Genomic DNA, 25,124 nt, shown 5'->3' on the forward strand with positions numbered 1-25,124 from the left:
CTGGCTACATAGGATTATAAGACGTTATCACGTCAAAAAATAATAATAACATTAAAACAACAGGTATTATTAACAAACTTGGTTTTATTTTAAATTCTTCAAGTAAATCAAATTAATAATAATCAATAAGAAGGCATATGCAAATACAAATAAGTGAATTTATATATGTACATATGCGCATATACATACACATATACGCTCACTTCAGTAGGAGAGAGCAAGATGTCGAACGCTGCCGTTCGTTTGCTTTGTTTGCTTTGTCGTTCGTTCCGCGCTTTCGCTTGCAGTTCATTCCAGGTAACGGCAATGAGCAAGGTAACGACATATGAGCAAGGTAACGGCAATGAGCAAGGTAACACTAATGAGCAAGGTAACGACACATTTTTTCGTGCGTGCAGCCTGTTAAATCGAATTATAAGACGTTATCACGTCAAAAAACCATAAAAGCTGTGGTGAAGATGGAATACCCGCAGAACTTCTGAAATATGGTGGACATGAGCTACATAAACAAATATTCACCTTAGTAAACCAAATACGGCATTCAAATGAAATACCCACTGGATGGGCATCAAGCATAATAGTACAATACCTATACACAAAAAAGGACATAAAACTGAATGTCAAAATTACAGAGGCATATCTTTACTTAATACAGGTTATAAAGTATTTACTAACATTCTATTTGAAAGACTGAATGTTTATGCTGAAGACATCTTAGACGATTACCAATGTGGTTTTAGAAACAACTGCTCAACGATTGATCAAGGTTTTACTGTCCACCAGATATTCGAAAAGTTTTACGAATATAAAATTGATATATTTTGTCTCTTTGTTGACTTCAAACAGGCATTTGACAGTATAAATAGAAAACAAATAAAATACTGCTTTCAGAAAATTGGAATACCTTTGAAGTTAATTAATTTGATTCTCTGTACATTGTCGAACACAACAAGTAAGGTACTGGTGCAAGGAAGCCTATCAGACCCATTCGAAATCATATCCGGAGTAAAACAAGGAGACGCATTGTCATGTTTAGTATTCAATTTAATGCTACACACGACTGTTCAAGAAATAAACACGAATGGAACATTATTTAATAATGATTTTCAGATATGTGCCTAAGCTGATGATATTCTTAATATGGCTAAAGACAGAAACACTCTTACGCGTCTTTAAATTTATTGATAAAAATGAAATGGGACTACATGTAAATACTGAGAAAACCAAATACATGATTCGGTCAGCCAACAACACGACATGCGATCACCTAAGTATAAACAACTTTGTTTTCGAAAATATCACTGAATTTAAATACTTGGGTTATAAACTATTAGCAGATAAAGATTCGGCGGTAGCTATTAACGACAGAATCCAAGCTGCAAATAACGCCTATTATCTATACTAATAATATAAAGAGGAAAACTTTGTTTGTTTGTTTGGTTGTAATGAATAGGCTCAAAAACTACTGGACCGATTTTAAAAATTTTTTCACCATTCGAAAGCTATATTATCCACGAGTAACATAGATTATATTTTATTTTGGAAAAAAATAGGGTTCCGTAAGATATTTGGATTTTTCGGACACAAACTGAAAAAAATCGTATATATAAAATAAAGTCAACTTTTTGTGTGTGTTCGCTAACCAGCCGTGTCTTTGCACCGAATTAAACCAAACTTACACACATTGTTAAGAAGGTATTGAAGAGGGTTTCCGTATAGTTTGGATACCTATTGGTGGATAGGGTTCGAGATATAGGTCAAAACGTGGACCCGGGTAACCTTCGGACGTGTATGTACAATATGGGTATCAAAGGGAAGCTGTTGGTGAATGCTTTAGTTCAGAATATTTTTCATGCCGCTCCGTGACTAGGGTCTCGAGGAAGAGACCAAAACGTGGACCCTAGAATGTGTTTGTACAATATGGATATCAAATGAAAGCTGTTGATAAGTGCTTTAATACGGGGTAATTTTTATACCTATTGATGACTAGGGTCTCGAAATATATGCTAAAACGTGGACCCGCCGTGTCTTTGAACCGAATTAAACCAAACTTACACACATTGTTAAGTAGGTATTGAAGATGATTTCCGTATAGTTTGAATACCTATTGGTAGACAGGGTCTCGAGATATAGGTCAAAACGTTGACCCGGGTAACCTTTGGTTGTGTATGTACAATATGGGTATCAAATGAAAGCTGTTGATAAGTGCTTTAATACGGGGTAATTTTCATACCTATTGATGACTAGGGTCTCGAAATATATGCCAAAATGTGGACCCGCCGTGTCTTTGCACCGAATTAAACCAAACTTATGCACATTGTTAAGTAAGTATTGAAAATGGGTTTCGTAAAGTTTGGTTGTAATTCGGAGCACTGGCAACGGGTACAGCGTTCTTTTGAACCAGCCATAATGTCGCTTACTTTTTTAACGCTTGGGGCGGAACTGAACTGTCAAATTGACAGTGTGAGTTACAATGTGTCAATATTTCTTTCTGATTTGCATGCCATAAGGAAAAAACGTAAAAATTGTTTGTGAATTTTTTTGGAGTGGATTTTGGAATTATTTCTTAATTTCTTACAAAATTTGAGAATTTAATGTGAAAATCGAATGAAATCATGTGTTCGTGGAAAAAACAATTTTTTTCGTTTTTTTTTTTTTTTGAAAAATATAAATGGATAATGGTTAAAAAAGCTCCAATGCTTAATAAAACATATAAATTGGAACGAAAAATTCATGGATGATCAGGAAAACATACGATTGTTTCTTAGTTATTCATATGCGTTGATTTGAAATTTAAAAACAATCTTCTTTTTTCCTGATTTTCAATTTATATTTTATATTTACTCAAAAACAAAATGAAAAACAAAAAATATTGTTTATGCCAAAGCGCTTGAATAAAGAAATAAATAATATGAAAACCATATATTTTCTGTTCTAAACCATATCTATTCTATTTTAGTGTGCCCAGCGAAGGGGGCCGGGTTTGCTAGTGTTAACATAAAGCTATTTAAATCAAAAGATTTTTTCAGAGCACAGAAAATAAGAATGTACAAAGCACTGATACGACCCCGTCCTTACATATAGCGCATAAATATGGACGCTGAAAACAAATGATATTCATCAGGTGATGTGCTTCGAAAGACGTATCATAAGGAAAATATATGGTCCGGTTGCAACAATAGATGGCAGCTACCGCATTCGCTACAACAATGAAATCGAAGAAATCGTTCAAAGACAAAATGTAATATGTTTTATCAAAGCCCAACGAATTAGATGGATTGGGCACGTACTGCGCATGCCGAAAGAGCGAAATGCTAGGAAAGCTTTTATTTTAACGCCCATTGGAGGAAGAAAAAGAGGACGCCCACGAAAGCGATGGTTAGATGACATCGAATCAGATCTTAAGCAAATGGAGGATAAATCAAAAACTGGTCCCTTGTGATACAACTTGATGGATAAAAAGGAGAAAGACAAGAAAGATAAGATTGGAGAGAGGTGGAGGGGTGTGTGCTTGTTTTTGAAATAAGGGAGCGATGAAATTCATCAGGTGGATATTATCTAAGTTCGCTAAATTTGTAGTTGCGTCAAAAAAGTGAGAGTCAAGTTGCCTAAATCTTAGCCACACGAGGGAAGATTTTTCCATCTCATCCTTCAGACAGCTGCTGTAGAAGGGACAGTAAGCAGTAAGTTGTTGTTGTTGTTGTAGCAGTAATACAAGCCCCGTCAGTGTAGGGTATATCACCGGTAAGCAGTAAGTCTCACCGCGTGCATACCTAACGGACAATGTGCGGAAAGGATACCCACACATTACGAGAGATGCGGTTTTGTTAACGCTTGAATTGGTCTCGATCGCCTCCGAACGATCTCGGACCTTCTTCGATGATGTGATTTACTAGCTCAGCGAACGCTGAGCCCAACTATTTAGGAGTAAACTGCAGGTTACTAAGGGGAGCCAGCTCAGAGGGTTTCTTGCTTAGCGAACTCATCCATCCTGGAAATTCCCACAATGTCCTATGGTGAATAGGTATTAAAATAATCCTACTATCAAAGTATTCGGAAGAGCTCGAAAGAGAAGTCTAACAACGGCCCGCTGATTCTCATAATGGCAGCGCTTGGAGTCACTCCAGCTTCATAGTACTATAAAGTCAGAATGTAACTCTAGATACGAGGCCCCATAGTTTACTAAAGGTCCCTGCATCTGTATAAGACAATTAATTGTTGCCTTCCTAATCCTCCTCTAATCAATCGTTAAATTTTCAAAAAATATTCCTGACAAACTCGGTTCTGACCCCACCTAATGCTGAGAACATATATATTTTAAAATTGTGTGCAAGGCAGATTTGACCAATCCCTCTTGAGAGTTAGTAAACTGGACGTACTACAAACGCCTTCGGGGAATTTCACGATTTACATGCAGGTCAATCAGTCATTTAAGGGTCTTCAGCAGGTATGGTGAAAGACTGACTTGAAATCCTAAGGGGAAACATGTGACCTCTTATCCGCCTTGGATATGAATATACTTGCCACAGCTCTCCAGGACTTCGGCCCCGCATAAATAAGGCTCAACCAGCGAGAAAGTTTTGGTGGACACCTGTCCATTTACTTTAATTGTGTTTCAAATTTTGAGCTCCACTAAACACCACTTCCAGAAGAGCCTCTGTTGTTGTTTAGCAGGTTGTCTAGGTAAACACTTTTTCAATTCCCTTACAAAACTATCTGGCGCGGGGATTAGGCTTCATTAGAGCCTCAAAATGGTTTCATGAAAATAAATAAACAAAGTTCCCGTGTCACACAGTGGGATCACAACGGACCTGTAAGGTCTAAGTGAGTTGGTCATACGAACCGACTACCACCACAACCTAACCTAACCTAACCTCTGTTGTTGTTGTTATTGTTGTAGCAACATAAACATTCCCCATACATATACGAGGAATGCTGCTGAAGTGACTGTCCTTGGCCGGGATGTAAATCCGGGTCGTTCCGGTTGCGAAAAACCGACAGCCGTGGGGCAGTCATCAGGGCATCTTGTTGTTGTTGTTGTTATAGTAGTAACTTTTCCCTGTCAGTGTAGTGTATTCACCGGTCGTCTTCGTCTAGCTTATCTAACGGTAGGCCCAGGAAACTTGCTGTCGACAGGTTGGGCCCAGAGGGAGAGGGGTGTTAAATGAGTGGGTTTGATGGGGCATGTGAAAAGGTGGTCAGTGTCGTGCGGGGTGCCTTCAAATGCCGAACATATATTGAGCATGTCGGAGCCGATTCTGGATTAATAGGAGGTTAACCTGCTACAGTATCCAGAACGTAATTGTTTCAAGGTTACGCGGGACTTTCGGTGAAGTTGCAGCTCTTCGTCTGCAATGGATGGTGGTTGGACTCCGATGACGGCATTTGAATATTAATTTGATTTTGAACAAATTTGATCGACTCTTGTATAAATTCTAATTGGCCTGTTGACTATTTCTTCTTCCACCAAATGTCCACACAATTTAAAACTATCGATGGCTTATGGATGGTGTGACAAAAATTATCTGTGGTGCCCTCTATCAGACTTTCAATTTATGGCATGAGCGGAATGAATGAAAAAAATAAAATAAATAAATAATTCAAAAAGTCAAATAATTAATTAATTAAATCCATATCAAGCACATTCAGTTCATCTCCATTTATAATTGTACGCATGCTTCACCCTACATACATACATACGTGATGCAATTAGCTGATTTCGCGTTATTGATATTATTTTTAGCTGGCGGTAATTGCACTGACGATAAAAATACCCACCTTTGTGTGCAGAAAATTGGGTCAATTTGTTCTTTACTTTTTTAGCAAGGGGTATTAAGCACCCAGTTAAAATGAGACTCAGTTGATGTGACTGTGAAATGAAGGTAAAAGTATGCAAAATTTCAGAAATGTGGAATAAAAAGGTAGTTCTCCTGTACATGCATATGTACATATGTATGTGTCTCTTTTATGCCTGTGTGCATATTTACAATATTGTATCAAGAAATGAAGGGTTGGAACCGTCATAAACAGGGTGCATTCATGTGACACCCCCGGGGTTCACTGCTACGTAAACGTTATTTATTACAGGAATAGATGGAAAGCGTTATTGACTTTCAAACTTAAGTACGAAAAGCCAATGGCACTTACAGTGAGTCAAAAAAGTATTGGCACACTCGAAAAATAAAAGTTTCATTACAGAATTTAGAAAAAACGTCTTTCCAGGCGTTTCAAAATGATAAGACACTGTTCAATTGAAGTGATCGTTTAACAAAAGTATACTTTTTTCGAATTTTCTTTTTCCGTCGTCTAGAATATTTTAGTATTCTATGGAAACACTATTTGCTTTAGCAACGCAATATAACCTTTTTTTCATCGATTCTGCTAACTTCTTAAGTAAATTTAATCTAAAAAATCCCATTCTGCCTTAATTGCCGCTTTAACCTCGTTGGTGTTGTTAAATTGGCTATTGCTGGCGTAAACTCTTCTGACTAATATATCCCAAATGTTTTCTATTGGGTTTATATCCGGAGAACACGTCGGCCAGTCCATAGTTTCTATGGAACAATCGGTCAAATACTGCCTTGTTTCCCTACTTACGTGAATTCGAGCATTGTCTTGCTGAAAAACGAAGGACTTTTCCCGATTATCCTGAATAAAAGGAAAGAGACTATTTTCCAAAACGTTTTTGTAGTCCCCACTATTCATGCGCGATGATGCAAACTGTATATCAAGAATTGCTTTCGATGTAAATGCACCCTAAACCATAACAGAACCTCCAACGAAGTTGCGCTTGGAAAATACGAGGGGGTTCTTGCGCAAATTTCTCCAATAATTTAAAAAACTATCGGATCCATCAAGGTTCCATTTTTTCCATCCGAAAATATAACCTTTTTAAAAATTAGTATGAAATTGGGCACATTCAAAATATTCCAAATATCTTACTGTGTCCCAGTTGGTGTCTGGGTGTGTTTCTGCCAACTGAAGACGCGCCAGCTTGTGCGCCAAACTGTTGTTTTTGAAACCTTATTTTGAACAACAGCGGCCAAGTTGGCGCAAGGCTTAGTCGAGTTAGAAGTTTTTCTTATGATTGCTCGCTGTTCTCGAATTGATAGTGATCATTTTCTTCCAACGGGCTTCAAAATGTTGTAATTCTCAGGATTCCGTAAAAAATACTGGATAACACAACGACTTCTGCCTATTTTTTTGCAATCAATTTGATTGACAATCCGGAATCCTTGTAGGCCAAAATTTTTCCACGCTCTTCTTGTGATAATATTGAATCCCTCGTCATTTTAGGTTAAATTGAATAAAATTATAATTAAAGTCATCCAAAACCACAATCAGCATCTTTTATCTCTTCAGAAGCTTATTTTCGATTAGTGGCCTTATCATTATGAAACGCCGAAAAAACAAGCAAAATTGTATTGTAGCTTTTTGGAAAAAGATAAGGGTTCTACAAAATAAAGAGCGCTTTCGCACCAGAAACAATTGATGGAAGCCTTAAGTCTATAACTGTTAAAATAACGCCAAATAAACTCCCGAAAGTAAAAGCGAGCTTGTGATTGTTCAAAAATTGTATACCAAAGGTGTCTTTTGATTATGAAACGCATCTTATAAGTACATTATTTTACACTCATTACAATCAAAAAGATTTCCCTATAATTTCTTACTAATCAAAAATTAGAAGACCACTCTAAAAAAATAATGTTTTATTAAACCTTTTTAAGTCATGAGCATTTTCTCTGTTAGTGTCCCGCTTTTGATAGAGCAATGCTACGAATTTTAGGTTCCGATATCATGAGAACGAGTAAAATTCGTTCTCTCAAATTGGAGGATATTTTCAGATTTACCAAAGCACAGGTCTACGTACTCACAGATGTAACTATCTCTATTTTTCTATTATATCCCATCTTTTTTCTTTTGTTACTTATCTCCTTTCCTCCGTGACTATATTCCCTTTCACTTTCCAGAGCTTTCCACATACAAAGGGTTTTTTAGCCTGAGTGTTTTTGGGAGTTACCAATCTCTCGGTGCTCTTTTTCTCGATTTTTCAAGTTCCAAATTTCAATTTTAAACCTTTTTAATGTTGCAAATACTTTTGTTTGGGTATTTAACTGGACTGGACTGTATACGGACAGACGTCCATCGGGAGATGACCTTCCTCAAGTAGTGGGTGAAATCGTTGAAGTGCCGGTCAAGTAGTACTCAAGTAGGATCAAGTAAGAGGCAAATGGAATCGAGCGATATCTAAATAGGCCTTAGCAAATATAAATATTTATGTATAGTAAAAACGAGGTATTTAAATATAAATATAAAAAAAACTTGGCAATGTTTAGTTGATTTTTGGCTGCTGGGCGGAGTTGAAGAGGCATGGCATATAAAGCCCCATCTATTAGAAAGAACACAATCGAAACTCCCCACTAAACTATCTACAGAGCCCGGGGATCCTTTTGAAAACGCAGTATAAACATAATTTTGGCAGAGAAAATGTGAAGTTGCTTGGACTAAAAAACACAACGAACAAAAATTATACAATTTTTTTTCATATATAAAGGGTCTTCCAAAACTGACACCTAGATGTCAATAGTGAATAATTCTAATAGTAATGCCATATTTGTGACATAGACAGACGTAATATTTTACACAATAGAACAATATACAAATTAAAATAAACCCTAATTAAATAAACATAAATTAAAATTATTGAAATTTATTATGAAAATGGTCGATCTTTACGAAAAACATATCGCAAAATTCGTTTTTCTTTTAGTGAAAATAATCGTGCGAATGAGTAGACAATTCAAAGGTTAGTGAACATTTTTCAAAAAACTGGCTTTGGCGAGGATAAAAAAGGTCTGACAGACCAAAAACTCTACTTCCTGTTGAGAATATTGCTGCTGTAGCTCAAAGTGTATCTGAACAACCTTCAACCGATGTTGATATCTCGACGAGTAATGCATTCATGAGTTGACTGTTTGCCGAATTTTCTTAGTGTACATTTTCGAGCTTGACAGCTAAACTCCGCCATTTATATTAATTTGCAAATGCGCAATAGCGCTTTTCATAGTGGTTTTATTTAATAAATTCCGATTAATTAGTTAGTTGGTTTAAACTAAAGTAATAAAACAATTAATAATCAATATTACGAGTAAAATATGCTAAGTGGATGTGAGCATAAGAATGAATTCATTAACTGGCTGCTTTGAGGGAGAATTATAGTAGAGCGATTAATGTATGCTTATTTCCGCAATTTACTAAAAAAATGCGTTTTTCAGACAGAGTTTTTAATAACTTAGTGCACAAAAATGTTTTTAAATTAAATTATAATTTATACACGGGTGGGTAGTAAACTCTCCCAATTTGAACGCAATAACCCGATATAATTGTGCAATTAACTAAGAAGTACCCAAAAAAGCCATTTCAAATTTGCATTTTTATGTGAGATTGATTTTGAATCTGGATTTACATATATACATATGTTGGTATACTATGCATACTTTTTGCAAATGCGTAGAAGAACTAAGTTTTTATAAAAATATTATATTATATTTTCCAACAGCGTATATTCATATGTATACAGTAGTTGGGGAGAAACTAATAAATCTGATATCTTACGAGATATCGATCACTATCATCTACCGAGAAAATAATATACATATTTCTTTTTCCCCAAACTATAATTTTTAATTTCTAATTGATTTGAGTGAAAATACAAAACAAACAATGGAAATGGGAGTGTGAGACTAAAAAGCTTGCAAGCGTCAAAAATGCCAACAATGGTTTCGCGTTACTATATCTTTTTCATGGGCCATAGCGTCTAAGTGCAGTGGTTTAATTATCACTAGTCACATTTACCTAACCACTACTCCGCTTATCGATAGTCTGCCAGGTGCTGAGTAAGTAAGGCCTATATATCTTTGCACTCATACTCGCATGCGACCCATATTGTAGAACATTTTCCACACAATGGCTCAGACGCACCGTCAGCATAACAGCATAGCTCAACTGAACCAGAGCGGAAGTTGAATAGCGCAATTAAAATCACCGATTCCTGGAAATATATCACGCTGCTTTGGGTAGCCCGGTGAATTAAAAAGTTTGGTTTTAGGTTAACAACTTTTTTAAAAATTAGTTAAAAAAATTGGAGAACTCAATTCAGAGCGTACGTATGTATGTAAATACGTACATATGTTTATGGTAGGACTCCTGATGACTTTGTATGTACATATGCAGTAATGTGGCATTGTTCATTGTTGTTGATTACATGCAACGCAAGCAAATTGTTTCAAAAAATTCCTAATTTTCAAACTAAGATTTCACTCCTATTTAAGTGATTGTTTGATATTTTAGAAAACATCCCTTATTAATACGTATGCATGTCTCAAAAAAATTAAAATTTATAAGTTTTTTTATTATTGTGGCCCTATGCTTCACTATGGAGTGGAAGGGATGAATATAAAATATTTTTTCAAGAATAATAGAATTGATTGCTTCTTCTTAAATTATCTGGGTTTCTTTTTATAACTGAAAAATCGTACAAAACTCATTAAATAGAAGTGTGGCTTGAACTTTTTCTCATGCCGCTTGCACTTTTTTATTTTTTGTCATGAAATTGTAATTTTTGCTGTGACAATTAATTTGATAATTCTCTGGTATTTGATATTTTAAGTTTTCATTTCATTTTTCATTTTCATTGGGCAAAAATGATAGAAACAAGATTGCACCCATCAGATAGTGCGTGGCTAGTGATTGCCATGATGGAAAGAATAATGAGATGGCGCCTATCGTGGTACCGTTACTTTGCGCTCAGCGAATTTGACAATGGGTTACGTCGTTTTGCCACCAGTATGGCCAGATTACCATTTTCGTACCTTGATTTAGCATTTTTTTGTTATTTAGTTTCGGAGTTTTCGTTCTTCCTTCATGACATTTTTCTAGTCTGTTCTAATTAAAATTTAATGCTTATAATTTTGTAAAATATGCATTTTTTTAAAATGAGTTAAATAATTCACTTAGTTTTATTTAGCTTTACTTTTTTTAAAATCTGGTAGCATTGCCCGCGATTGCGGTTATTGTTGGTGTTCTTTTCCTTTCAGCAGTCAAATCTCTCTCTTGCTACTGCAGTGTTGCCTAGCTTTGGATATAAAACCGCACTAAAATGCCCATTTAAAGAAAATAACACACCAAATTTTTAATGAATTAAGTAAAGAACTTTGAATGCAAGAAAATTGTCTTTAAAATGTGCGTTTTGTTTTTTAAATAAATGTGCTACGGATATGCAGAATTTAATTTATGAGTTTTTTTGTTAAGGTTATGTAAGAAGACAAGGTACTATTTCTGTAAAAGAGTCCGTATTGTTTCTTCAGTATTTTCTGGTATTTTGTTGCTTATTTTCACTATGAATACACCTCTTGATACACTATGTGTATTCGTATTCAGTAAATTCAAACGCTTATTAAAATGTGTAAAAAGGTTTTCAATGTTAAGAAGAGTTGAGAGAAGAACACTTAATATTCTTGCATTAACTTAAAAGGACCAAAAAATTAAATTTGCACTTTCAAAATATCAAAATTTATAAGAATCAACAAATTTTCATTAGCACTAAAATCATTCTCAAAGTTACCATTTTTAACCTTCTTTTGTTTAATAATACAGTTTTTCTTTTAACTTACAGTTTCGCTAGCTTTAAATTAAAAACAAAAGAAACAAACACCAAACATCAAAATTTTCGCATTTTGGGTATTAAAAAGCTCTAAATTTATTGTGAAGAGCAAATTGTTGGCAGCACTGCACAACTTGGCAAACGTGACGTCACGCACTCTCTAATGGGCGAAATCTTGTTTCTATCATTTTTGTCAGCCAACAACAGCTCATTTGCTGACATCATATTAAACCATTTGTTGTTGTTATATTATGACGTCAACAAATTGTGTTACTTCCCCAAGAATAATACATCAACGGTTTAGCCATATACGTGAAATTTTGAGAGTAACTTCGGCTGCCACGTCATTGGGGATTCGGCAGCAGAATTTTGCCTGTTTATTTCACACATATTCAAACACACGTCCAATGACTCGTTGTTCGGACGGCAACAAAGTAACCTGAGTGCTGTCAAACTTTCTACTAAAACTTAGAAGGAAAGACATTCGGTTGATGGTCGGCTTCATTACAGGACACAACCCATGGGGTCAGCATATGACCACCATTGGAATCATCGAGGACCCGGTATGCCTGTCATGCTTGGAGGAGGCGGATAGCACTGAGCACTTTCTCTGTGAGTGTCCTGTCTTTGCTAGAGCACGACTACGAGTATTGGGTTCCGATGTCATGAGAATGAGTAATATTCGTTCTCTAAAACTGGAGGATATTTACAGATTTGCCAAAGAATCTGGAAAATTCTCACAGGACTAACTATCTCTATCTCTGTTTTTTTTTTCCTATCTTTTTCTCTGATACTTTTCTCCTTCCCTCCTTGACCATCTACCCCCTTTCCAGAGCTTTAAATACAATGGGCTCTTTAGCCTGAGCGTTTTAGGAGCCACCAAATCTCCTGGTGCTCCTTGGCTCGACCTCTTCAAATTTCAATTTCAACCTGAGTGCTGGTTGTGTGAATTTTTTTTCGTATATACCAAGACAATCTCAATTACGTCGTAAGCAAACCGCCGTCACAAGCCCGGTTACGTCTGCGCAAATCAATTTCGCGTCGCATATCTCTGATAGGCGCAATCTTGTATTCTGAAGGGTTTTCCAATAACAGGTGTTATTTTGAATAGCCCGCTATTTCGATAGATGTCATATAATTGAAGCTGACATTTTTTGAAATTTGACAAGTAGAAACTACGCCATTAATAAAAATGGAACGATAAACGCTTAAACAAGGCATTGAAATTATTAAGACTCACTATAAAAATGGTGAAAATTTGGCAGACACGGTTCGTAAAACTCGAACATTTTTGGGTCATCATGAAGCACCCTGTCGGACCGCAATACAGGAATTGGTGAAAAAATTCGAGCTGTTGGGATGTGAAGAATAAAATCCGTGCACGTCGCTCAAGAACAGCAGAAAATATTTCTGTTGTAGCCGAAAGTGTTGAAGAAAACCCAGATTTGTCCATTCCTCGTCGTTCTTTTGAATTAGGCATTCCCCAAACGTCATTACACCGTATTTTGCATTAAGATTTGAGTCCTAAGGATTATAAAGTCCAGTTAACACAAGAACTCAAGGCGGCCGTTCATCAATAACGTCTTGTCTTTGCTGATTGGGTCGTTGAAATGCATAAAAATTATCCGGAATTCTATCGAAAAATCATCTTGAGTGAAGAGGCCCATTTCCACTTCGGCGGTTTCGTCAACAAGCAAAATTGTCGGACCTGGGGCTCAGAAAATCCAAGAATTATTGTTGAAAAGCCTCTCTATCATCAACGTGTGACTGTTTGGTGCGGTTTATGGTCCGGCGGAGTCATTGGACCTTACTTTTTCGAAAATCAAGCTGGAGCAACAGTTACCGTGGATGGATTGCGCTATTGAGAGATGATTAATGATTTTTTATGACCGGAATTGGATGGTATTGATTTTATTTTCAACAAGACGGCGCTACGTGCCACACAAGCAACAAAACCATTCTTTGAATATCAAAATAACACCTCTTATTGGAAAACCCTTTATCATACTTAGGTTACGTCAGCAAATTAGCTGATTAGTTTCGGAGTCTATTGTGATCAAACATATGCACGTGCGAACTCATACTTATATACCTACATACCTACATATACATATTATCTATAAGGGCCACTCGAAATTAAGTGCATATGACCTGGCATCAGGCATTTGAAAATTATAATGGCAAATATACACATTTTGTTGTTGCGTTGCTATTGCAATTTGTCCGTACTTTGATGCCAGTTGGCTTGCACTTAATTGTGAATTGCCCTATTGTTGTTTTTTTCTTTGCCCTGACCATCGTTCGACTTACCTGTTCCTCGCCGTATTTGTCTGCCATGTCACGTTTATTGAAACCTGTTAAATTTCCATAGTGTCGCTCATTTAAATGCCAATCACTTACAACTTCCAAGTCGCAGAGATTCAATTCTTTCAATACAATACTGAGTGATTGCTTAGCGCGTGATAAAGCCGATGAGTACGCTATATCGAATTTTAGATTGCTTTCACGCAATGCCGTGGCTGAGATATTGACAGCATCCTTAGCACCTGTGGGAAGAAAATATAAATATCAGGTAATTTTTACAAAAATTGAGTAATTTTACATAATTTATAACAGAAAAATTCCATTTTTTTAAATTTTGCTAAAACTACCGTTGTATGGAACTTGGGCGTGATTATTCAAGGCAGATTGATACTCAAAATGGACGAAATTGGACATGCCCAAACTTGGGACACATGGCTCCTCATCCCATTCGGATACAATTTTTAATATATAATATTAAGACAAATTTCCCTCCGTCTGTCTGATGTTACAAGCCATAACTCTCATTATCTGTGACTTTTCTGATTCAAAAAGTTAATTGCCAGCCCAAATTAAATTTTAATAAAAGGCTAAACTTGCTATTACTACCACGATATATTAGGATGGTGGCGGAGGGGGAAATAGCAAGAGCCAGGTCACACCTTTATAACGATGTAAGTTCCAACCTCCTAGGGTCCCTATAGAACCCACAGGAAAAGCTTAAAAACTAGATTTTTTACGTCCGTATTTGCATCTTGTACTGAAATATCGTTGAAGAGAAACGTATAGAGCAACTCTTAACCCAGCAAGCATTTAACTTAGGTTTTATAATTCATACTATTTATGAAAATGTTGTATTGTCGTAAAATTTATAAGTGATCCTGGCGAAAAATTTATTATTTTTATAAGAATTTTATTTTATATAAGTTTGTTTTTTGTAACAAAAAAAAAATATTTTATTGCGATTTTGAATTCCATATTTTCACCTTTTATAAAAATATTATTTTATCGCGATTTTTTAGTCCAAATTTTCACTTTTCATAAAAATATTATTTTATTGCGATTTTGTATTCCAAATTTTCACTTTTTATAAAAATATTATTTTATCGCGATTTTTTAGTCCAAATTTCCACTTTTTGTAAAAATATTATTTTATCGCGATTTTTTAGTCCAAATTTCCACTTTTTGTAAAAATATTATTTATCGCGATATTTAGTCCAAATTTCCATTTTTTGTAAAAATATTATTTTATCGCGAATTTTTAGTCCAAATTTTCACGTTTTATAAAAATATTATTTTAGCGCGATTTTTTAGTCCAAATTTCCACTATTTTTGAAAATAATGATTTATTGAAGGCCAAAAGTTAATTCATCTCTACAAAAGTTCCATCGAACCTCATTGTTGGTTGACAGGGTTTTTTCGGTTTCGCTTTATTCTTTTCTCATTATCGTTCCTTTGACAGTTCGCCCCGCACATTTATTTTGCACGGTATTACAAACATTTATAATAACAGAATTTTAATAAAATTCGAAGTATTATTGAGTAAAAATGGCTATAAATCAAATTTTGAATTAATAAGGACTGTTTATGAGTGAATATTGCTACTTTTCAGTGTTTGTATTTAAGTAAAATAAGCGTCTGTAATAGGGCATTTTTTAAGCTTATGCAAAAAAGATGCATTTTTAACGTTAAATATTGCTATTAATTCTTAATTTTAATTTATAAAAAGCACTATAAATTAAAAGGCTGATATAGTGACTACATTTGTGTGTTATAATCCAATTCACTCACTTAGACATTATAAGCAAATTTGTTGTGGTAGCAATGGAAAGCCAAGCCTAATAAAATGTGTGCGGGTATAAAAAGTTTGGTCCGGACCAAATTTCGACTTCCTTATCTTTGAAAGTCTATTCAAATACTGCGCAAGACTGTAGTCGTACATATACATACCTACATACATATGAATGTGCATATATCTTATGTATGTATGTATGTATGAATGTGTGTTTTAAATTTTATTCATTTACCTTGTTCACTCAAATCCGCATCGTGCCATCCACAAAAGAGGTTCATCTTATTCCATTCGCTCTCGCCATGCCGAATTATTACCAATTGGTTGGTCTTCATATTTGTTTGTTTTGATTTTGCCTTCGCCGCGGGGCACACTGACTTTAGACTGCAAATGCGAAAGAATATGAAAATCAGCTGTTTGATAATCAACTATGTAGGAAAGTGTATACATTATACAACGTTGTTATATGAAAAATGTGTGATTTGCCAAATGAGATAAGTATGTACTCGTATGTATGTATACACTCATGTATGTATATGTATGGATATGCGGACATGATTGAAAGTGCCAAAAACTTAGTTTTAGTCGGAAGCTTTTCAAGAAAAATGCATTGTATCATTGAAAATCGTGCAATTGTAGATTACATATTTACGTCTGTATGTATGCATAGAATTCATGCGCACGCCACCACCACCCACCCACTTGTATGCGCGCTGCCATTATCACCAAATGCCGTATTTTCCCGACGTTGTCGTCTTTACGTCTAAGCAACTTCTAAAGCTAAATACACACCAGGCAACCGTTGAAGCAACGGTTGCAGCAACGTGTTGCCTTTGTTTAAGAAACACGTTGCGACCGTTGCTTCAATCTCAGTATTGTGTATAACTGTGGTGCAGGAAAGGTACAAGCGGAAGATACGTAAAATTAAATTTTTTAAATGATCGACGAAATACGAAAAATTACTTCTCTTATTATAATTGACGAACTTTTGTACTAAAATGAGGAAGAAGAGATGCAACAAAAGAAGAGAAAGAAAATTTGGTCCAAAAATTGGCTTTTAAAAAAAATCGAATTTTCGAAAGAGAGGCTTCTGAAAGAATGAAGAAGGAAAATGAGTCAGCGGACTATAAAAATTACATGAGGATGGACGAAGCCCTGTTTAGAAAATTGTTGGACTTCGTAAAGTCCAAAATAACGAAACAAGATACCATAATGAGAGAGGCAATATCAGCAGAAATTAGACTGGCAATAACTTTGCGGTATCTTGCAACAGGAAACTCTTTTGCGGACTTGAAATTTTTATCAATTTTATTGTATTTATTTTTTAATTGTTCGTATGCTTTTTTTTCTAAAATTTTTATTTTTACATTTTTCACTACTTATATCCTACAGCTCTCTCAAATTTTTATATCCGTTAACAAAATTAACATAATTTTCATTATTTTCAATTGCCATTTTTTCCTTTTTCACTTTATTTTACTCCGCACGAACCTTCTTCTTTGCTTGTGTTCAACGAACTGAACGAGTAAAAGCAGTAAACAATGATACACACGAAGCAACGATTGCAGCAACCTATCCCAAAAATCAAATTTATTTTATATTTCAGGCAACGGTTGCAGCAACACGAAAATCAATTGGCAACACAGCTACACACGAGGCAACGGTTGCTTCAACATGGCCGTGTTGCTGCAACGGTTGCCTGGTGTGTATTTAGCTTAACAGATAGACAGACGAGTGCGTGTTTTCGTACATACGAGTGTGGTGTGTACAGGGTCACTCGTTAGCAACTGATAGTGCCGGCCTTAAGTTCGTATGCATTTATGTTGACTTCGTAGATGTTGTACAAGTTGAAGTCCAAAATAAATAAGACTAAAAGTTTTTTTTTAGTGCGTTATAAGTTACATCGCTAGCTGCCATCCAGTGAAAGCTTGGTGACATTCGGTTTAGTGGAAGCAAGGTTATTGCATCTAAAGAGTCTGCATGTTTGAGTCATAGTTACAAAAATGAGTTTTGAACAAAGAGCTACGAGGGCGTGTCAATAAGTCCGTGACTTTTTGTATTTCTGACATCTTTACTGAAAAAGAAATACTACAGTTGACTCCTGTCATAATTTTTTACATCTACCTTTATCAGACTACCCAGTAATTTGAGGAGAAAATGGAAAAAACTGAATTTCGTGTGCTTATTAAGCCGATTCATCCTTAGAAACCCACTGTTTCGACTGTTTTTTGGTCTCTGGTGTGGTGATGGATCCATGTTTCGTCCACGGTTACAAAACGGCGCAAAAACTCCTACATATTGCGATTAAACAACGCCAAACCTTCCAGTGAAGTTTTTACACGATTGCGTTTGAGGTCGACTGTGAATTACTGGGTAGTCTGATAAAGGTAGCTGTAAAACACAAACTAACTGACGCAGCACGTTCAAATTTTGACAGGAGTCAACTGACAGGAGCAGTTTTTCTTTTTCAGTAGAGGTCAGAAATACAAAAAGTCACGGACTTATTGACCCGCCCTCGTAATATCAAATTTTGTTTTAAAATCGGTAAAACGTTTACCGAGACATTTGAATTGATGAAAAAAGTTTATACATAGTGATGATTGTCTGTCTCGTGCCAGAGTTCATAAGTGGTGTACACGTTTCACGTTTCAGGACATAAATGACAATGCCATGGGAACATAACTGGTGATGAATTGTGGTGTCTCTAACTAAGCGTCAAAGTGCCGAATGGAAGGCCCCAAACGAGCAACCAGCCAAAAAATGGCGTTTGGAGAAGTCAAAAATCAAGTCGATGCTCATTTGTTTTTACGATTCCAAGGGATTCCACAAGAAGCTCCTGCCCATGGGTCAAACCGCCAATGCAATTTTCTATCGGCCTTTTGAAGCGTTTGTTGCATCACATTCGTCGAATTAGCCCTGAATACCGCGAAGGAGGAAGCTAGCGCTTATTTCATGAAAATTCACCATCTCATCGATCCACTCTTTTTTGACTAGAAGTCGCATTTTAACCATCAATCACTCACCGTATTCGCCTGATATGGCTCCCTGTGACTTCTACCTATTCGAAAAATTGCATTTGACCATGAAAGGAAAACGTTTTGAGTCCGTAGAGGCCATCCAAAAGGCTTGTATCGACATCCTGAAGGACATTCCGGGAGGACACAATGGGAGTCAACCGTTTCTGTTCGATATTGCGGTTCCTAAGATTTGACGATAAAAACACTCGTGCAACACGCTTACTAACTGATAAAGCAGCACCGATCAGTGAGTTGTGGACGATGATGAACAATAATCTTCCTGCACATTACAAGCCCAGCTCATGCTTGACGATTGATGAACAATTATTTCCTTACCGTGGACGCACACGGTTTACGCAGTACATACCGTCAAAACCTGCTAAATATGGTGTCAAGGTTTGGTGGATTTGCGATGCCACAAATGCATATCCACTGCATGGACAAATATATACTGGCCAAGCAGAAACTGGTAGGGAAACGAACCAAGGCGAACGAGTGGGGAAGGATTTGTCTGTCAAATACCAAGGAAGTGGCCGAAACATTACAATGGACAATTTTTTTACGACCTTGCCAGTTGCAGAACTGCTTCTCACCTGGAAACTCACGATCGTTGGAACTTTGCGCAAAAACAAATCATATATTCCTTAAGAAATGAAGCAGAACAAAAACAGGACAATTGGTTCAACGACATTTGGCTTCAAAAATAATGTGACAATGTGCTCTTATGTTCCCAAAAAAATAAAGCATGCATAATGATGCTGAAATAGCTGACAGTGGGAAACCTGAAATAATTGAATATTATAATCGTACCAAAGGTGGTGTTGATCGAATGGACCAAATGTTTGCGGAATATCCAACACAAAGACAAACAAAACGATGGCCACTAGCGATGTTCTTCAACATGTTGGACATTACAGCTCTTGCAGCCTACATTGTCTACGATTTGAATAAACCTATGTTGCCTTGGAGAACAAACAACAAGCGTAAGCAGATCCTGCGCAGCTTGGCTGAAGCATTGTGTATGCCCATTATTGAAGCCAGAGCCATAAATCGTCAAGTGACGCGAAATTTTTCGACTAAAATTGCTATTGAAGCATATTTCAACCGACCGCTGGAATCAATGGTGTCAACAGCAGCATCAACATCTGACGCAGCGCGCACGCCAAAACCTGTGTCCGGATCTTGCTATTTATGTTACGCACAAGAGGAAAAACGCCGTAGAAAAACCAGAAAGCTGTGCGCCAAATGTAAGAAGCCAATGTGTCTTGAACATTCGGTCACATCAACAAATTGCTCTATTTGCCATGATTTTCCTTAGATATAAGATGCATTTTTATAATAAAAGTCAATATTATAATGTGTGAAATGAATATTTTTAATTTTTCAAATAAAAAAATAATATAAAAAATGTTTTTTTTTTATTATTATGAGGATTTTTACTATTGGGGTACGAACGTATCCCGGGTGTGTGTTTACGTATATAATGTGTTTGGAAGGCTGTAGCTCCTGAACCAATGGTCCGATCTGGTTCAAATTTTGAACAAAACTAAATAATCTTCCTAGATCCGAAGTTAGCGGTATAGAGGTATGGCGGTTCAAAAGTTACACACACACTTCAAAGTTGAACTGGATACATTTGTACCCGGGTGTGTGTTCTAGGGTTAAATGTGCTGAGATATGATCAAATCGAGTATCAAGTTTGGTTTATATAGTGACTTTCCGGTTTATATAACATATGGGCTAAAAAGCCCCGGCCTCAACAAAGAAAACACGTTCTTTTTGTTCAAAATCAGTTTTATTCATCAACGTAATTTCTAACAAGAACAATGCAATCATTTCAGTCACGCTCTAACACCACTTTTGTAGAATGATTCATCTTTTGCCTCAACGATTAATGAACCTCGGTTTCAGCAAAAATCTTTTCATCCGAGCGATATTTCTTACCGGCCAGCATTTTTTTAGGTCTGCGAACAGCCAGTGGTCGGTGGGAGCTAGATCTAGCGAATACGGTGGATGTGGGAGCAATTCGAAGTTCAAATGCCAATACTTTCTTTTGATATCTTTACGATATCAGCAAACTCTTGCAACTTTCCTTTTGATCATTTTGTGGATTTTTTTGATGCGTTGTGCATCAGTGGTGTCTCTACGTTTGAAGTGAGCAAACCTTGTTTTATTGTTGTTTCTGATGGAGCCGAGCCTCCATAACACTTTTCAAGCCATTGTTTCGCTTGAACAGTATTTTTCCCCATCAAGAGAAGTGTAAAATTAAAACACGAAATTCTTTTTGATCCCGTGTTTTGAAAATAACAAAAGTAGCATCACTCTTAGCACAATAATTCACGGAATAATGATAGAAAATATCATGAAATTTTAACAGATGTCGCAGACGCGGGAGACGTGCCAACATCTGGAGGCGACAGGTGGATGTGGAAGCGCAAAAAGCAGGCTATTCGTGGGGTCAAATCAAATTTTTATTTTAAAATCAATTAAATTATAATCTGTTTGTTGAGCCCAATGTTCCACCTAGGAATAACCGGAATATTTTATATTAGTTTGCGGCAAAACAAAGTCATTATTTTCTTGGTAGATGGCTGTAGTGATCGATATCTCGTCAAGTATCGGTCAAACAATTTAACTTCTATGCTCGTTGCTAAGCTGGCATTTCATACTAAAAAAAATTATTTTACTGTTTTGTGTTGATCCATTCAGTTGTGAGTTACAGGGTGTTAGCAATGGAAGTCAACAAAGGGAAAATTTGGTACATTCTATAGAAATTGTGAATGGTGCCGATACTTTAACAACTAATTACGTGCAATTTGGTTTCGTCGATCCCGTTCAGGCATTTTGGATGTTAAAGAAAAAGTCGATAAAATCACAAAAATAACCGAAGTAGACCGGTGTTTTAGTAGTCGTAGCAGCCGGGAGCTAAAGATCGACCATAAAACAGTTTTAAATCATTTATGCAAAAATTTATGAAAAAATAATGGATACATTGTATGGAGATACTAGTCGTTTTCCAAAGTGTATGAGACACAAGGTGACTGCGTTATGGCAGCTGATTTGGTTGTTTTTTCGGTATGGTGTCAAAGTGCCCTGCTTCTTTTCTTGCCTTGTTTGTTTGTTAAGATTCCTATTCAAATTTTGTCACTCGATCCATCTAATTGCAAAAACAAAATACATGCAAATGTTACTGTTGCTCTACAAAAGATGTGAACCGGAATTGAAGATTGTTGTAGCAGCTTACTAAACTCTGTCAGTGCGATGTATGATAGTTACCGGTCGTCTTCGTGTAGTTCATCTAACAGTAGGCTCAGGAAACTTGCTGAGGTTGTGTCCAGAGGCAGAGGGGTGTTAGGTGAGTAGGATTGATGAGGCATGTGAAAAGGTGACTAGTGTCGAGCATAGAACATATGTTTGCTATGCCGGGGTCAATTCTTGATAAGTAGGAGTTTAACCTGCTACAGTATCCAGAACGTAATTGAACCAATTTAGTCTGCTACAAATTTTAGTCTGCTCGTAATTTTTTGTTGTTGTTGTAGCACTTATAATCAAAAGTCATTTAATCTCTAAAGAAATCATTACGATTCAGAGCTGGACATTCCCTTGATAGACGGTTCTATATTACCGGAACGACCCGGATTATTACCGGTCTATGACTGTCAGTGCCCGAACATGTACATATTAGTGCAGGCGCTAAAGGACATTGAGTATGCAAAATGTGAGGACCGGCAACAATGCTGAAATTCTTTTACCTGAGAGCCTACATAAAAAAAAAAAAAAACATGTTGCCGGCAGCTGTGATGGTCCCTTCCCTTTCCCCCGCCCTTCACCTTGTCCAAGCGTTATTGCGTCATAGCACTCGTATTTGTCGTATTTGGGTAATTTAGTGATAAATCCAAAACCACAATCATTTATAAATATTCAGAGAGCAGCAGATCGGAGAAAAGATGACATTAGTGAGAAAATTAAAAATAATACAGACTTTACTGAATACAAATGTACTTGGCATCGAACTTCTATGGCAAGTTACATTAGCGAAGAGAAGATAAGACGTCGAGACGTTGTAGTGCCACAAAAGCAGGAGAATGTTTCTATTTCTACCTGCTCTGCAGAAGCTAGTGTGTCAGGTACTCAAGGCACTCGAAGGTCATCAAGAACAAATTTAAAATTTAATAAAGATCTAAAATATTTAATTTGTGGTAAACAAACAAGAAATAAAAACAAAACACTTTATTTGTGCTCCGAAATGTCAGCAGCGGAACAAATCTTAAATACTGCCCGAAAAAGACAAGATGATGTTTTTACATAAATTGACACTTGCGAACATCCGATTTCGATTACGATTTATTTGCAATGGAAGTAAGGTATCATGGCAGGTAGACCTCCAAGTAAAATACCACATGACCTTCTTATAGAGGCATTTGAGAAGCTGATTAATGAAATAAAACATAAATTAACAACTCACTCTTTTGAAGTGTCATCATTAGCTAAGCGACTAGCTGAACTCACTGACATAGAAGATGCAGTTGTATAAAATCGTGATATTAAATCACTACTAATAGATAAGTATGGTGAAAACGTTTTATTGTCATATCCAAAAGATCGATCGAAATCATCATTAGTGTTTATGGGCAACATACCACTGGATGAAGTCATTGAACATACCTAAAAGTCGAACAGTGAACGGAATTAGAAACCATTTGCACCTATCTTTTCTCAAAAAAAAAAGATTAACTGCTGATGAACTTCGCTAGAAATTAATTGGTCAAAATATTGGCTTCGGCTTAAATTTATTAAAAGTAATTTGCACATCAGATGCTCTACATTTACATTTGTTAAGAGCTTCAGCACAAACATATATATGGATAAATTCTGACCAAACAGTACTACAGCCTATTGATTACACCTTATTAGGCTATGAAAAAAAGATGGTAAATTGTATCCACGACAATTGACGAAGCGACCATTACCGGAATTGTTAATTCAACCCTGCAAATGTACATCTAATTGTCAAACAAAGGCTTGTTCTTGCAAAAAGTTACAACTAAATTGTATTTCGTTGTGCAAATGTATTAATAATAACTGCCAAAATAAAAAAGATTAATTATTTGTATTTTTTTGTATGACTTATGTTAAAATATTTTTTTTCCTATTAAATCATTTTTTATCAAAAATATGTGTTTTATTTTTTACTTTTTTTTATTGACTAACTAAAATTATCCTTAATCATAAGAAATAATTGAATTTTATCAATAAAACAATCATTGAAATGGTTTCAAAGCACTTGTTCAGTCCATTTACTTGAATACTAAGGGACTGGGGTATAAAAAAAATGGGCCATCAAATCTCCCGGCAACATCCTGAATCATAATCTGCAAGCTTTTCTGAGTTCAAAACTATTTATAGAATGCGGTCCTCACATTTTGCACACTCAACTCCATACAGCCCCCGCTCTATATGGAGAGAGAATGTTTCTGTTGTTACAACAGCAACACAAACAACACCACCACCAACACCAACAACAGCACCACAAACACCAACAACAAAACCAAACCACGAACAACAACAATGACAACAACAACAATAACAATCACAACAGCGACAACTCAGCTCTGGAAATACCGCATGCATTTGGAAAACAGACTTTCGTATTGCGCCGGGTATAAAACTAATCGCACTTGTTGAAACACCCTATCTACATGCACAGGCATATTTACATATGTACGTGTGAATGTATTCTATGGTGTGGCGTTATCATTGAGTAAAAACCGCTAAACAAAATATTACATATGAACATACATACGTACATATGTACTCAAGTAATCGCTCACGCTAAATAGAGGCCACTGTAATCAGTTTATTTTCTGATTTAAATTCTTACGCTAATTATAGCTTTAGTCGTAAACTTTGCGTTAATACTCATTTATGGCCTACCGTCCTTCTTGGCCACCGACAACAGAGACGTTAGGACGGGTGCGCGGTTGTAATAGGCTAGTCCAAGCCGCCACTAGCGCTGCCATTGCACCGACTGCAGCCGTTCGTCTGAATAACTTTGCTTTAGCCATTAGTACACAAGTAAACACTAGCGTATAAACTGAAGAATTTATGTTTATTAAAATGGATTTTTTTTCTGGTAATTAACAACTATTTACTCAATTATATTTTCTAAAACTTATACATTTTTTTTTTGTTAAACTCAGAACCCAATTTTATGAAGTACCGCGCGGGCCAATATCCACTACATATTCGAATTCAGTTACATGCACATAAACGCTCAAATGCAAATGCGCACAGTGGCATGGGTATGAATATGTAAATACGTGAGTATTGGAATAAAAAAACGAATTCCAGT

At 36.1% G+C, this 25,124-nt stretch overlaps 1 protein-coding gene across 8 annotated transcripts in view; it reads right to left on the minus strand.

Moving 5' to 3' along the window:
• Positions 1–25,124, minus strand: part of LOC129239690 (2,3-bisphosphoglycerate-dependent phosphoglycerate mutase) — a 65,342-nt gene that overhangs the window by 12,588 nt on the left and 27,630 nt on the right. For 4 of the 8 annotated variants that reach the window (XM_054875433.1, XM_054875450.1, XM_054875460.1 and 1 more), the window contains 2 exons: positions 15,991–16,139; positions 13,973–14,208 (listed from right to left, as the gene is read on the minus strand). In XM_054875433.1, the coding sequence (XP_054731408.1) occupies positions 13,973–14,208; positions 15,991–16,139 (385 nt within the window). Of the gene's footprint in view, positions 1–13,972; positions 14,209–15,990; positions 16,140–16,407; positions 16,498–24,579; positions 24,601–24,706; positions 25,056–25,124 lie in introns of those variants that run through there. The other 4 variants (XM_054875416.1, XM_054875405.1, XM_054875470.1 and 1 more) reach the window with 4 other exon arrangements.

The sequence above is a fragment of the Anastrepha obliqua genome, chromosome 1 (genome assembly GCF_027943255.1).
Source record: "Anastrepha obliqua isolate idAnaObli1 chromosome 1, idAnaObli1_1.0, whole genome shotgun sequence".
Taxonomy (NCBI): Eukaryota; Metazoa; Arthropoda; class Insecta; order Diptera; family Tephritidae; genus Anastrepha; species Anastrepha obliqua.